The 15,300-nt window shown below is 39.7% G+C and overlaps 2 protein-coding genes across 4 annotated transcripts; both read right to left on the bottom strand.

The window, feature by feature from the left end:
• Positions 1-1,212: 1,212 nt before the first annotated feature.
• On the bottom strand, positions 1,213-9,211 carry si:ch211-237l4.6 (uncharacterized protein LOC446130 homolog). Its single transcript, XM_034293562.1, has 3 exons — positions 9,133-9,211; positions 3,552-3,661; positions 1,213-2,566 (listed from the first exon to the last, which is right to left on the bottom strand). Exons 1-3 carry the CDS (start codon positions 9,156-9,158, stop codon positions 2,424-2,426), a joined length of 279 nt encoding a protein of 92 aa, XP_034149453.1. The 5' UTR covers positions 9,159-9,211; the 3' UTR covers positions 1,213-2,423.
• Positions 9,152-15,061, bottom strand: tmem88a (transmembrane protein 88 a). Of its 3 annotated transcripts, none has more exons than XM_020047782.3 (4): positions 15,034-15,061; positions 13,106-13,203; positions 11,221-11,600; positions 9,152-9,446 (listed from the first exon to the last, which is right to left on the bottom strand). In XM_020047782.3, exons 3-4 carry the CDS (start codon positions 11,593-11,595, stop codon positions 9,168-9,170), a joined length of 654 nt encoding a protein of 217 aa, XP_019903341.2. In that variant the 5' UTR covers positions 11,596-11,600; positions 13,106-13,203; positions 15,034-15,061; the 3' UTR covers positions 9,152-9,167. The 3 variants fall into 3 exon arrangements, with proteins under 3 accessions (XP_019903341.2, XP_010892940.2, XP_010892938.2); XM_010894638.3 differs by lacking the exon at positions 15,034-15,061 and adding an exon at positions 13,308-13,581 and having other exon boundaries at positions 13,151-13,203; XM_010894636.3 differs by lacking the exon at positions 15,034-15,061 and adding an exon at positions 13,308-13,581.
• Between the last annotated feature and the right edge of the window lie 239 nt (positions 15,062-15,300).

Here is a 15,300-nt window from a genome sequence, read left to right on the forward strand (position 1 = left end):
ACTCACATATAGTAATTAAGTTAGGTTTAATACACAACACACAAGAATGTTGAAATTAAGATTACATGGATAGGATATTTTAGAGTAGGGCTTATTTTATGTTAACTATGGCATATTGATTAGTGCAAGAGCCTTGGATAAGCAATTTCAGTTGGATGGTGTGATCCAATTGTGGTCCATGTAGCATTCTGGCTTGGCTTCAAAGTTTGAGCCAACTGTATCTTATTTTGTAACAACATAGATTGGACAAACCAAATACAATCTGTTTAAAAAAAAACTTTCCTAGTTACCTAGTTTTCATTATTATAATTAAGTATGATTTAATTCTAAATAAAATGCTTTAAAAAAAAGATTTTCAGATGTCAAATATGTAGTGGTGTAGCCTATAGGTAGCAGCAGTACTGGGGTAATTGCCTTTACCCTCCATGAGATAAGTCATGTTCATGGGAAATAAATTATTCATAATTATTGAGTTCTACAACATCTGCATTTTGGGATGGCCAATAATGTTAGCTGTTGAGAGCAGCTGTATGAATTAATTGCTGCGATATTGGCTAGTCAAGTAATTCACCTTCCGTGTTATCTTCTTGGGATTATTAGTGAGAATAAATATTACGTTCTAAACAACCATATATTCTGCATAAGTGCAGGTAGGCTACACGTATCTGTCAGGTGAAAAGAGCACATAAGGCACATTTAGTGAATATGCAATATTTCAAAATGAGTATGAAATCAGTTCATAACTAACAAAAAAATAGCAGCTTCCGCACCACATACAGCGCAATAGAAACTAGCCTCTACCGGCACCTGCAGCTGACAAGGAGGGAGAGACGAAGTGCTTGTCTCAAGGTGCAAGGTCCAAATACATTTTCAAAACACAAATGAGGCCCGGAGCATTTCAGTTGGGTCCAGGTTTGATGTGTTATCGTACCGTGGTGGCCCCAGTCAGAACATGAGGGAGAAACACTGGTTTACAACATTGTTATGATGCAACAGTGCCACCAAACGTGTTTGTGCTTTGTCATTTAATTAGAAAGTCACGACTTGATCAATGATTTGAGTTGACAAGGTAAGCTAAGCGGTAAACACCAAGGAAATCCCTCATATTATCCAAGGCTGCAGTTAAACTGCCAACATAATACTATGGTAATTTGTTAATATAAAGTCTGCATAATATTGTTGCAGATTACAACATTTACCACACTTGATTCATTTCAGATTTGCAGTTAGGTTGACTGTTTATTGAAACAACTGGTTGTCATTATAATATACTATGGTAATGAAACAGGTAAAGGTATAAAACAGGCAGCTGTATTTAAATATGATATCCATATTTGATATGTAGGTATAAGGGCACCTACACAATGAGTTAGAAGTGATATCAAATAGACTGAATGGATGCTCATGTGAAAGGGTTTGAAACAAACCATGACAATGAGTACCTCTAGATATACTGGAGTATTTCTCCATGGAAGTATTCAATGTCTCTCTCTTCTCACTTCTCTCTCACATTCAATATTCAACCCTTAGTCCATCCATATGATGGACAAAGGGTTATAAAACATATAAAACATGTCTGCTTCACTGTCAAATTGACCTCCATAGTTCCCTCCAGCTTGGTCACATCACTAAGTGTTAATCTTTAACCAGTGTTTACTGTCTGTCACAAAGGCCTGTTAGTTGAGGACATCCCCAGGCTTACAAAAATACAGTCTTAATCATAAAACTGTTTAAAAGCTGTGATAGGATAACAGAGAACATGGACCCAACTAGAAGCACAGTACAAAGGTTACATAAACTGGAAGCTATTAACAGCAATCCAAAATGTAAATGAAAATGCACATTATTATTAACCTAGCATTAGCATGTCCTGATTATGATAGAAAATACAAACAGAATATACAGTAAAGTGATGTTAATAACAAATTTCACATAAATTGTATAGCTGAGCAGTAGTTATACATCACTTGCTACTTGCAGAGATTTTACAGCAAATGGACTACTACACAATAGTTTAGATACAAACCCATTTAGCATAACAGACAGAAATACACAACTTGGATTGTAGGCCAATAAATAAAGTGACTAATTATAAAATAACAGAAGAAGAATGCACTTTAAGGCAAGAGTGTAAACGACATGTTTTGTTAACGCATATCTACAAGAATTGTTACCTGCAATCTTTCAAAGATATTCTAATATTCATCAGACAATTCTCCAAAATAACGCATCAGCCTTCATCTTTTTCAAGCATCTCCAACCTTGACAAGAGCTCAGCTCATTAACTATCAACTAGAGTGTGATTCTCCTGTCTGGACAGGTTAAATGAAGCAAATGGTTACAGTCCGTATTAAGACAGCCTTCTGACCTGACAGTCTTTAAAGTGTGTTTCTACAGCAGAGGCTGGAGGACAAGCCTCTGGGTCAGTAGGTGGCATCTATAACATTTCCTTCCATCTGATGTCTGTAGGCCACTCTGGCCTTGTGGGAAAAGTAGACAACTCCTCCAGCATCATCACTGGCATGGCTTGTTGGAGCAAACGGGGGCTCCGTCTCGATGCATGGAACTACGCAGGAAAAGAGACAGGGGGGAGACATTAACAGACACAAATCTCTCTAGGTAGAGGAGATTACATTCCAAATAATTTCTTGATTGCCCTAATGAACACAATATTCTGCTCTTTGCAAGTGATGACACTGTGAAAAGAATCACAGTGTCACAGTGTGAGTGGCAGTGTCACTAACCACTACAGCACCGTGCTGTACATTTGTCCAGTGTCGGTATAGCATCTCGACATTAGATCATTTTGTCACACATTAACATCACAGCAATTTTGAATATTTCGCTAGACACCATTAAGCATTGTGTTAAACTGACTAACATTTCTTATTAGGTTTACCTCCACCCCAAACAGCATCTATGAAATGTATGGCTTTGGCCACAAGCCATTTTAACAGTTTATTAGCCGTTCCTAGGCTTACTAGTATCTACTAACATATTACTTGGAATAGTCATAAGATTTGAGCAATTTCTAGCGAGACTGAATATGAACTTAACACAGTCAAAGCTATTTCAAGGCACATTCTTTCATTCTTGAATGACATTGATACAATAACTATCAATATAGGGGATGATAACTGTCTTTTTTGTCAAGTGAAAAGATGAGAGAATCGTGGAAACCCCTCCTCTTTTACTGCCTAGGTTTTTTTTAACTAGACTATATTACCCTAAAAACCATGCACGGATGTGTACTTTCTAAATATAAACTGTTTTATTTTAGGCTTCCTATAACATAGCTAATGAAGGTTGTAGCCAGCAAGGTTTTTGTCTATCCGGAACAAATCCTAATACATAATTTGCTTTGACTGTGACGAAATCCGAATGCGGGACCTGTTGGTTTCCAGGTCCGCGTCTCTAACCACTACGCTATTTAACAAGGGGTAGTCAGTCAGTCACTCAGTAAGAGACATTCGCTCTTCTTGGCTGGCTCCGCTTACGCGGTCCTGCAAAAAGCATCCCACGCCTGTAAAAACCGCAGTTGGTGTTCTTACAGGCTTTTGGGGGGCAGTGTCTGGCCTTGCCCCGGTCTTTACACCTCCTGTACCAGGGAAAACACTGGAGGACCTTCACACCCATGGGGGCAGCAGCCAGGGGAGCCAGCCTGAAAAGACACAGCAATGTTCCATTATGTAATTATGCGATATGACCACACCAGCACCCATGCGACACTTGAATGCCAAATTAATGATGTGAGAGCTATTTGTAAAGTGCACCAGAAAAAAAAGGGTTACTATCCACAAGGGTGTGGCACCTCTACACGTTACGGCCTTATAGCCTTAGTACCCCCTTTACCCGGTCCGACGCCACTGATTACCCATATCTAAAACTGACACATTCAAGCAATGACAAAAGAAAATCCAATACATGCAGCTTCAAACAGACATTTCATCAAAGGGAGCTAGAAAATGATATTTGTTATGTTGACTGCGACCGACGTCTGTCAGGCAGTGTAACGGGGCCACAAGCCCAACAACTCCCATTTCACAGATATAATCTGGAGTCTTACTTACACAACCTCTTATTTTTTTAAATTTCTATCAACATTATGTAACTATAGTATGTTGGGACTGTACAAATGTAGTCATCCTCTAATGAAGGATTTTCACCCCTGAAAGTAATTTTCCCCCCTAATCTTGTTTTCAGTTCAGGCTCAGTGTTGTTCAATCAATGTTATGGCAAGAAGCAAATTTTAGCATGTTAAAACCTAGTGCGTAAGAAGAGAAACTGTTATCACAGATCGCAAATCCCAGGAAGCTTAATGTCTCTTTAGGGAAACATTCGTAAGAGGCTGATCCCAAGTCATGTGCCCTCTCAGTACAGGACAAGGTAACCCTGTACCTGGTAATCCACACATGCCCCACTAAACTGTTATTGTGTTGGTGTTTTCCATTTGTTGCATGGTTCAACATTTGCCACCGATGTATCAAATAAGCTTAGGGTTAGAGGCCATGTCCACCTCCTCTTCTCAATAAAAGTACTGTCCAGAGGGCGCTACACTAACTCTCATAGCAGACCTGTCGCGGTCAACCAATTAACTAAAGTAAGCTATTGATAGCCTACCTCTCTGAATGGACTGTTACATAAAGCGGCACTCATAAAGCACTAGGATAATCTGTTGTTGGTTGAGAAGCTGGACAAATTTAGGCCTACGGAGATATCAACAGATCATGGCAGACTGATCTCTCTGTGTCGTAAAAGGAAATCAGTTCAGAACTGAATAAATACATTACATTTTCTATTTTATTTCAAATGTAACCATGCTTATTGTCCGATAAATCAAATTAGAAATGATGTGATCTTACTTCTACACCAAGATTATATGCGCATTAAGCAAAAATAATGAATCATTCTTATGAATTTAAATAATCTTTCGAATTTTTCTTACGTTGTCCTCCTTCAAAATTCGTTGAATTTGAAGTACTACACCAGTTTGTCAAGCTTAATTTACAACTGATGCACTTCGCAATAGGTTGTCCAGGGTACGACATGGTACAAAATAAATGAATGTCTTACTATTTAAAGTTGGCAGTTGTGTCAGAAAATAGTGTTTTTGAACAATAGTGTTTTTGAACAATTTTGAACAAAATTTCAGAAAATCCTTCTTGATGCTATTAAATAATCAACAAAATAATATAGTGTAGGCTAACTCACCTGTAAATCAATAATCCAGTTGTTCCGAACTTGTTATTTATTTAGTAGGTTTTCTTTGAGTTCTCTAAGAAATTGTGTAATTTGCTCTTTGCTGATTTGTCCTCACTGATGTCGCGAGGTAGGCAGATCTAATTCCCCAGACAGATGCTATAGCGTAAATGCCATTTACCTCTTCACCAACGCCGCGTCTATCAATCTCCCTTGGATACAGAGGACATGGGAAATTTCCACTGTCGACTCTGGCTTTAAATAGCTAATCCCTTTAGCGCATGGCCTCAACAAAAGTCATGCCGTCATCAGACGCTGTTCCCGCATCACACTGATGGCAACTTGGCGATGGCGGACTAGAACAGCTTTCTTGTCAGTTGTCACTGTTTCCATTTGAATTGTTAAAATGTTCCCTTATGAAGAACTGTAAACAAGAACCTGAATGAAGACCCTGGTGCAATTAGGAAAGGCTGCATTGGCAGTTTTTCCTGTACAACGCCACCTAGGCCTATAGGAATTCATTATCTATGATTAAATTACTTCAAATTGTTGAATTCCTCTAGCATCTACAAGGAAAATAGCACAAACATTGTATTCATAACACTAGATAGCGTTAGCAGCGAATTATATAACAACTGTCAAGAATATTTGGTTTTGAATTTCTGGCTTAATGGCCTATCCTGCCAATGCTATAACGATAACCAAGGGAACTTAACGCTTTTGTATAGCAAGCTATGTGCCAAAAGGAAAGGAAATCAAACGACAAAGCTTTTCTATTTTTAGCCTTGGAGCTGACAAGGTAACAGCTAACTAGCTTGGCATTTTAGTTAACCATAAACAACGTTTGGAATGCCCTGTAGGAGAAATATGGCCAACATCTCTATTTTCAGGTACATATCAGCCTGTGTATTTCTCCCTCACTTGATACATATATTTAAGTATATATAGGTGTATATCTACTACTATAAACGATACCTATATTTAAGTTGTCTCCCGAACTTCCTTAAGACATGCAATCAATGCAAAAAACTGAGAAGAAAACAAACAGGAGAAAAAAGGTACCAGGTTTTTGCAACGTTCGGAAGAAGCTCTGTAAATATATTTTATATGTTCCTCAAAAGAGAGATCGGTAACGAAGAGGTCACTCACAGGTTTTTGGGATATAACCGTACATCCGTCTAGGTTCACTGTGGGATGTGACAACACATTTCTTTGTTTCTTGGGACCTAAATTTAGGTTAAAAACTAAAATATGAGGATAAAAAAGGTTAAATTAAAAAAATATCTGTCATCCACTTTCTTATGTCTAAAACACAAGCTTCCAGGGTAAGGGCATTCTGAGGCTTTTAAGTATTTCATGACAAACTATTTTTTAACTATTGCATTTCAAACAACATATTTTCTATGTGTTTAGATGGAGGAAAGCACCTATAAAGGTGTATTTGGGGATTTTTGGCCACTGGTTGCAAAAGCGGTGCTGTCGAGGCAAAGTGTTTCCCTGAAAATTGTATTGTCATTTATGTGTTGACATGTGACACAACATCATCACCGCCACTTGCTTTCAAACTTCGCATTTAAAGGTTGAGGAACTGGATTTGGACCCGTTTTAGATTCATTCCAAATAGTCAATGAATTATTGTAACAAATGAAAAGGCTGACTGAGGTATGATATTGGGTATTCTAACGAGAAAAGGCAGAGTGACTATGAATTCTTAAAACAATTAGAGCTTTATTATAGATTTGCAAGTTATAGATGGAGCAGTTAATAACACTCTGTCCATCCAATGTTGAGCTCAAGCCTCCACACAATCAGTACAGCCCACTGTGTGACAACGTGTCCACATCCTGGGCATGGTTAGACTGCATGTCTCAATAGCTCTTTGGCATAACAAGATGTCTGCAACACACACTTAATGGCCTTAGTTACTTGATTATACTTTGAATTTCTATTTAACGTAGTAACAAACAACATGATTTAGTTGTAATAAGAAATAAGTACATTGTCCACCACAGTAGTCTTTCTACTCATTGATTATGCACAAATAAACCCTTAATATTACACACCAAGCCCAAAATGAGAGGTTTATAAAAATAGTGTTATTCGCATAAGTCCCATGCTGCATCTTTAAGCTACCAGGTGTAACAAATACCTGGAAGCATAAAGAAGCTGAAGCAGAGTACTGTAATGTCCTGAAAATTAAAAGGTCCCTTTAGTCTTCACCAACCCCTTAAAAATCTTCTTGAGGAAACCAGAATAGAAGTAAAAAAATGAAAATAAAATGTTTAGTATCATATCACGTGATGTTCTTTGTCCACAAGACGGCGCCACTGTTCTTTCAGTGTCAGCACACAGGTTCCCACTCAGCCCAACCGTTTCTTATGGCACTTCGGGTCAATATAGACTTAAGAAAACAGGGCCAGGGCCTTGCTCTGGATAACACTCCGGGAGTGTAACAAATAAACATAAAGGCGTTATGGAAAGACAATAACTCCACTGTCAGTTACGCCTCTTGCAATAATAAAACAATTGCTAAAAGTAAATAAAAATGATAGTGAGTACGGCTGAGCCCCTCTATATACAGTGCCTTCAGAAAGTCTATAGATGAGTTGACTTTCCCCAGTTTCGTTTTAGACTTACTTTATAATTCACTACATTTAATGGGGAAGCCCAATGAGGTTTGTTCAACGTAGAGCTTTAAAATCATAAAACATGCAAACGAAAACGGATTCACTTAAAATGTCACAGATCATCACTGCACAGAGCGTAAGTCCTTTTGTTATTTCTGTAAAGTGAAAGAAGGGTTCACAGTAAACCAAAAGAAAATGATAAATGAAACCGTGCTTAACAAATGAACACTCGACTTGTCTACTACATGACACAATCTTTAAGAGGATGTGTGAGTTATTCACAATACAACATTTCATTCTGCATGTATACTAAATTATTTTTTAAAGTTACGGTATTATTGCCATGGCTGTCATAAAACATTTCTTTATGAGACCGTATATCACAGGTATGACATCATTACTTTTTCATTCTTTTAATTTGGTTGGTAACAGTTCATTATTGCTATAAAATTATATACCACAATATGTTGTGCCTAAAAACAGCTCTTATCTGTGGTATATTGGCCGCATATTTCTATACCACACCCCCTTGTGGCTTAAAGGCTGGAACAGTGTCAGCTTAAAGACATGCATCTCTGTTGATATAATGTATTTATGCATTACTGTATGATGTTATGACTCTAGTTTAGGTTTTTTGTGCGTATCATCTTTCAACTCTACAGTTATTTACTAAGGTCATACAATGCTTTTTGATTCTGTATAGCATATTGCTATGATATACTTGGGATTAAAACATATCACTTGGATTAAAGAGTCAATATTTGACATCTGCCACATTAGCATTAACTTCAGTAACCACCAGTTGTTTGCTATGAGGTAGCGGCAGAGGACCTTCTGTTGGAGGGGGATGTGACCATTCCCCGATGGGCAACAGAACCCGAATCCTCTGAGTTACCTCTCTAACAGAAAGCCCTTTTTTATTACCATGGATTTATTTAAAACAAACATTACATAATAAAAAACAGCATGATTGAATATAAAAACGGAAATGACAATGTGACAGTGACTTACTGTGTAGTTAAAATGATTTAGATCTTCATCAACACTATGTTATTACAGCTGTCTTTACAGCTTCAACTCTGCCCTGTAAATAGAAAGCCGGCTTATTCAAAGACCCACCTCCACAAAGTTGTCCATAAACATTACCTCCACACCGCAACATTCCCTCCTACCCGCCCGGTTCTCCTTCTCCTTTCCTTCATCCTCCCCCCTCCCATCTCAAAGTAAAAGTGGCCCCTTTACACAGGTCTAGGATCAGATTACTTGACCATAATAACTGGAATGGGGGAAGGGAACGCCATCTGACCTGGCGTCAGTGGCTAGGGTCGACATCTACTCCGCTCACACCCAGACACTGCCTTTCCCCTCCCGTTCCGAGGCCCCAGGCTGGCCACAGCAGACCCCTCTGCGGTGGTGCGAGGCGGGCAGGTTCTTGTAGACAGCTCTGCTGTAGGGAATGAAGCAGAGGCCCAGCTGAAGGTGACGGGCCAGGCGGCAGTAGGCAGCCAGAGCCAGGACCAGGAGGGGGGTGACCAGGATGAAGCCCACCACCAGCAGGGCCACACAGCCACCGTCATCCAGCAGGTCTGAACAATACAGGGATGTACCGTTGGGCTGCACCTGGCGACGACAGGGACGAGAGGGAGGAGACGGATGACAGGGACGAGAGGGAGGAGACGGATGACAGGGACGAGGGGGAGGAGACGGATGACAGGGACGAGGGGGAGGAGACGGATGACAGGGACGAGAGGGAGGAGACGGATGACAGGGACGAGAGGTTGTTAGTAGTCTGCAGCCATTGTGAATATGCACGCAAACATGCACGTTTGTTTTTCAATCCTTTTGAGTACTGGGAAATAGATTCCTTATGCTCCCTTTCTGTCAATCCTAACCTGTACCATAATCCTAACCTAAACCTAACCTCATTTTTTTCTAATTCTAAAACCTAATATGGAAATAGGAGCAGCTGAAACAGCTTGTGTGGACCAATATGTCAGGTTTTACTATCTTTGTAGGGTCCCCACGTATATGAGGTCCCCACGTATTGTTAGACTTGAATTACACATGCTTTTCAAAAACCTAACCCAGAAATACATATTTCTTATCCCCTAGCTTAAACCTAACCTTAAATTTTACTATTAATGCCTACATTTTAAAGTTACCCAGGTTATAATAATATGCAAAATTGTTTGTTTTACCATAAACATAGCCCTAAAGCAAAGAAATACGTTATGGTGATACATTTTTCTGTTTTAACTATTTCTGGGGACCTCGAGTCAATGCTTTATTAACAAATAGTAGAATAATTCAATACCTGACTCCTAGCTGGTTTATTAAATTGCTATTTCACATTGCCAGATTCCCGCATCTGTGCTTCCAATCTAAACCAATTTTTTTGGTTTTATTCCTCTTCACACAGAAGGTTGTCACATTAGCATAGAACCTTATGGAAATGTTTCTTAGCTTGTTATAAGACACTCCAGGATAACAAATTTTATCAGCATCTTAGTATGAATGTCTCAGGACTCAAATGTTTATTTGTTTTTCCACTGTGCCATAAATAGATGGTTAATATGGATGTATGTGACATTGATATATATATATGATCAAATCAGTATGGAGACATTATTTCGAATTAGACTCTGGTGTAATATGGCTTAGAGTGTTTTTTAAACATTTGATAACATGCTTAGTTGATGGTATGTGATGATAACCATGTGAAATAAGACTAAATGCAAAAATGGGTGAACATCCTGTTTGAAGAATGACTTAATATGTTGCTTAAAATGTGAGTAGGTTTTTTACGAGAAAACTGAAAGATAAAAAACGGTTAGTGAAAGATCTTATTGGAAGTCTGGTTTTAATCTCCTTGCACTTGCTATTTTTGGGTAATTCAAAATGTTCAGACCTCATTATTATATTATTATAAGTTTTATGTATGTAAAAAAGTATACTTCTGTATCAGTAGTAAGAAACTTGTTGTCTCATGCCATGTAAGGAGTAAGATTATAAATGAATGTCAATATACCATTAAACAGAACAACATTCAATGATAAGATAGTGCTGAATATAGTTTATCTGTTGTAAGGTCTCTAGTTTATGTTATTGCTGGTAAATTGAGGTTAGGTTAACGACACCAAAAAACAACATAACAGAGCATGAAACCTCACTTTTCTAACCTTTTCTGGTAGTGCTACCAGACCCTGGCAGAGTGTTGCACAACACCTACTAAGTGATGTCACAACACATTGCATTTTAAGAGTGCAAATTAAAATGAGTCGTTATGTCACAGCAATTCTCAGACTCATGCTCACTGTTCCTGTGTGTCTGTGCCTCCCTCGTCTCCGTCTCTGTCTCTCTGAGTCACAGGCTTCCTTCCTGATGACCGTCTTACCGTGGAGTGACACAGGAAGCCGAATACGACCATGACCAGGGCTGGGGTCAGGATGGTGCTGAACACAATGCTGGCCAGCACGCCGTTGACCAGGGCAATGATCAGGTTCTGAGCAGTCACCAGTACCGAGCACGCCCAGCAGTCGAGGGAGCCCCTCAGCTCCAGGGGGGCGTCTGTACCCCCCGCCACGCTCCCTGTCACTGAGTACGGTGGTGGCACCACCACCACCGATGTGCCCGTGGGTGACCCGGGCACAGAGGTCACAGAGCCGGAGTGCTGGAGGTGGGAGGGCAGTGGTGACGGAGGTTCCTCGTTATTCATGTGATTGGGCTGGGTGACGCCCTTCTCCAGGGTCCCAGTCCTCGGCAGGCTCATCCTCTCTGGGCCATCAAAAACAAAAGGATTAGTGTTGTTTGATTCATTCCTATATTTAGGTGTATGTCACGCACTGTTATAATCATTATGACTTGTGGTGGGCAGTTTGGTTCTAGGCCAAGAGATACTGGGAGGGCCTCTCACTGCTCTTCCGTTGAGGTGCAGTAAAGTACTTGCCGTTAAAGTCTGGGAGTCTGATAATGAATTCCCACCCCAATCTGTTTGGCGTAACCCTGTTTTTATTTGAAAAGAAATGTCCCTGTTTGTGTTCCGCTGAAATGAGGCTAGCTACCTTTCCTGAAGGATGGTGGTAAGAGGTGTGTGTGGAAAGTAAACAAAGATAACTGCAACTCTGGGTAGGAGGAAATGGACTCCCCTTGGCCCCACCCCCCATCTCCTGAATTACTACACCCAGAACAATGAGCCAAGAACAACCCCCGCTTCCAACACCTCCAACACCACATACAACGCACAGCATTTAGTTGCGTTGTATGTTAACAGAAAGCTGTTGCCTGTAGTACATGCTATATATTTCACATAACTTCAATCATCATTTCCGTTGGCGCTCACAGTGGTGTGAGACGTGTGCTATGGTCCCAAATCTGATACTATAACTGTCGCTATCATGCACTTAGTGTCCGCCAGCGTGATTGACCTCTGACGACGTCTTGGGAAAAATTGGGCTTGGATTGATATTGTTACCTTTCAGTCCTTTCAAGTACCTTTCAAGGAGGTGGATTAATACACTTTGGGTAAAGTAATTAAACTGTCCTGCAATAAAAGAAAGTTTTTTTAACTATCCTGTAATACAATATAGTTATGAAACCTTCCTGTAATTCAGTTAAAGGGGCCGTATTCAAGATTTTTACTGTACCACTACCAAAGATGTACGCAAAAATGACCAGAAGACACTTGCAGTTTACATTTTAAGAAAGTGTTTGAAATATTTTCTGCCTGAGTTATTCCCTGTTTAAACTTTCTCACCGGTCCATCAATCAGATTGCATTAACTTGTATCCTTCTTTATACTCTCTTTAGACACTCGTTATCCTTCCTTCCCTAAACCAGCCTGGACTTACTATTCCGGTCTCGGTCAGTAAGGGATGGTGGGGAGGAGACATGTCGTGTGATTGTCTAAAATCAGTCTTGTAAATGTTAAAGGCAGTGCCCCTTTTAGTCCTTTAACTATCCTGTAATACAATGAAGTTATTAAACTGCTCTGAAATGAAATAAAGTTATTCTACTGTCCTGTTATACAATAAAGTTATTAAAACATTCCGTAACACAATACTGTAATTCAACTGTTCTTTAATATAATACAGAGTTCAATCTGTGCTGAATTATAATGCCAAATGCTGAATGTCTTTTCACGCCCAAACAACTTAACATGCCCTAGCTGCATAAACCAAATGAGCTGGGAGTTGACTCAGATCTTGGTTAAGATGTTTTAGTTTCAGCTTCCATGTCCCTCCTTCATCCCATAGTGATCATAAAGAGCTGAAGTTACTCACTGTGTGTGATTTGTGCAGTAGATCTGATAATGTCTCTCTTCTCACCCTGGACGTAAGATATGATAAAAATGCACTTCGTTCTAGAACCAGTCTTCCCTCTGTGAGCAGGAGCGTGGAGAAGAGAAGAGGTAAGTCTCCACTACATCAAGATCCACATCCTGAGGACAGTGTGATGGATCAGGGTTCAGGTGAGTTTTTGAACCTTTGTTCTCTGGTAATCCTTGTGTTGTAGAAGGTCAACTCCAGGTAGTCAGTAGATGCCCTGAGTTGCTGTCCTTCCCCTGCCTGTTTGCTTTGTGCTAAGTTCTATGTTCTACGCAGTTTAGCCAAATGTTGCTTTCCTGATTGGCTCACTCTTCCTTTCCTGCCATACTGTTTCCTCACTTTTTCTCCTTTGGTAGGTCTCGAGTCTCCCTGGCAGTCTCCTGGCGGTCTCCTATGTGCTGGGTGTGTCTCTGTTTCTGTGGGCTGCTGGTGGGTCCAGGGAGCCAGCTGGGGTGTGTTAGGGGCTGGTGATGGTATTTGGGAAGGGCGGGGGGCGCACAGAAGGGATTAAACTGATAACCCACAGGCCCGGTGGGGAGCGAGGGGGTAGGGAGGTGAGGGATGTGGAGGGGGAGAGTGTTTATTTGGATAGATTAGGAGTCTGAGGGTGAGAGTTGCCCAGATTCCAGGAGGCTCCACGGCAGTAACTTTACCAACTAACCACTACTACACTGTAGCAGTTACTATACCAACTAACCACTACTACACTGTAGCAGTTACTATACCAACTAACCACTACTACACTATAGCAGTTACTATACCAACTAACCACTACTATACTATAGCAGTTACTATACCAACTAACCACTACTACACTGTAGCAGTAACTATACCAACTAACCACTACTACACTAGCAGTTACTATACCAACTAACCACTACTACACTATAGCAGTTACTATACCAACTTACCACTACTACACTGTAGCAGTAACTATAGCAACTAACCACTACTACACTGTAGCAGTTACTATACCAACTAACCACTAATACACTATAGCAGTTACTATACCAACTAACCACTACTACACTATAGCAGTTACTATACCAACTAACCACTACTACACTGTAGCAGTTACTATACCAACTAACCACTAATACACTATAGCAGTTACTATACCAACTAACCGCTACTACACTATAGCAGTTACTATACCAACTAACCACTACTACACTGTAGCAGTAACTATAGCAACTAACCACTACTACACTAGCAGTTACTATACCAACTAATCACTACTACACTATAGCAGTTACTATACCAACTAACCACTAATACACTATAGCAGTTACTATACCAACTAACCACTAATACACTATAGCAGTTACTATACCAACTAACCACTACTACACTATAGCAGTTACTATACCAACTAACCACTACTACACTGTAGCAGTAACTATAGCAACTAACCACTACTACACTAGCAGTTACTATACCAACTAATCACTACTACACTATAGCAGTTACTATACCAACTAACCACTAATACACTATAGCAGTTACTATACCAACTAACCACTACTACACTATAGCAGTTACTATACCAACTAACCACTACTACACTGTAGCAATAACTATAGCAACTAACCACTACTACACTAGCAGTTACTATACCAACTAATCACTACTACACTATAGCAGTTACTATACCAACTAACCACTACTACACTGTAGCAGTTACTATACCAACTTACCACTACTACACTGCAACAGTTACTATACAAACTTACCACTACTACACTATAGCGGTCACTATACCAACAAACTAACTAAATTAATTGCACAAATTAACATACTCTTAAATATAGTTGTCACATTTAGGATTTGGTTACAAATCTAGTCTGTGAATATAATGACTGCCGGAAATAAATAGACATCACCTGTATCTTCCCTGATGATGCTCTGCCGGGCTTGTATTTCAGCCATCTTCAGTTTCTGTTGGTTTCAGGGCATTTTTGCCTTCAGTCTTGTCTTCAGATAGTTAAATGCATGCTCAATTGGATTCAAGTCACCTCTACATTTAACACCAAGTTTATTGGTAAAATTTGAATCAGGTGCAGCAAAACAGGTGGAATGTATTTGAAAATCATTAGAGTAACTTGGGAGCATCCAGTCTTCCATAAATATTAAAAACCTGGTCTGGTTTG

The sequence above is a fragment of the Esox lucius genome, chromosome 7, assembly GCF_011004845.1.
Source record: "Esox lucius isolate fEsoLuc1 chromosome 7, fEsoLuc1.pri, whole genome shotgun sequence".
Taxonomy (NCBI): domain Eukaryota; kingdom Metazoa; phylum Chordata; class Actinopteri; order Esociformes; family Esocidae; genus Esox; species Esox lucius.

Excerpts from the sequence above, each read along its gene's own strand:
- tmem88a (XM_020047782.3), bottom strand. The coding sequence starts at position 11,595 with ATGAGCCTGCCGAGGACTGGGACCCTGGAGAAGGGCGTCACCCAGCCC. Across the intron at positions 9,447-11,220 it reads GCTTCCTGTGTCACTCCACG|GTGCAGCCCAACGGTACATC; the intron begins GTAAGACGGTCA and ends TGTCGTCGCCAG.
- si:ch211-237l4.6 (XM_034293562.1), bottom strand. The coding sequence starts at position 9,158 with ATGTCGACCCTAGCCACTGACGCCAG. Across the intron at positions 3,662-9,132 it reads ACCCTAGCCACTGACGCCAG|GCTGGCTCCCCTGGCTGCTG; the intron begins GTCAGATGGCGT and ends GTGTCTTTTCAG. Across the intron at positions 2,567-3,551 it reads ACACTGCCCCCCAAAAGCCT|TTCCATGCATCGAGACGGAG; the intron begins GTAAGAACACCA and ends TTTCCTGCGTAG.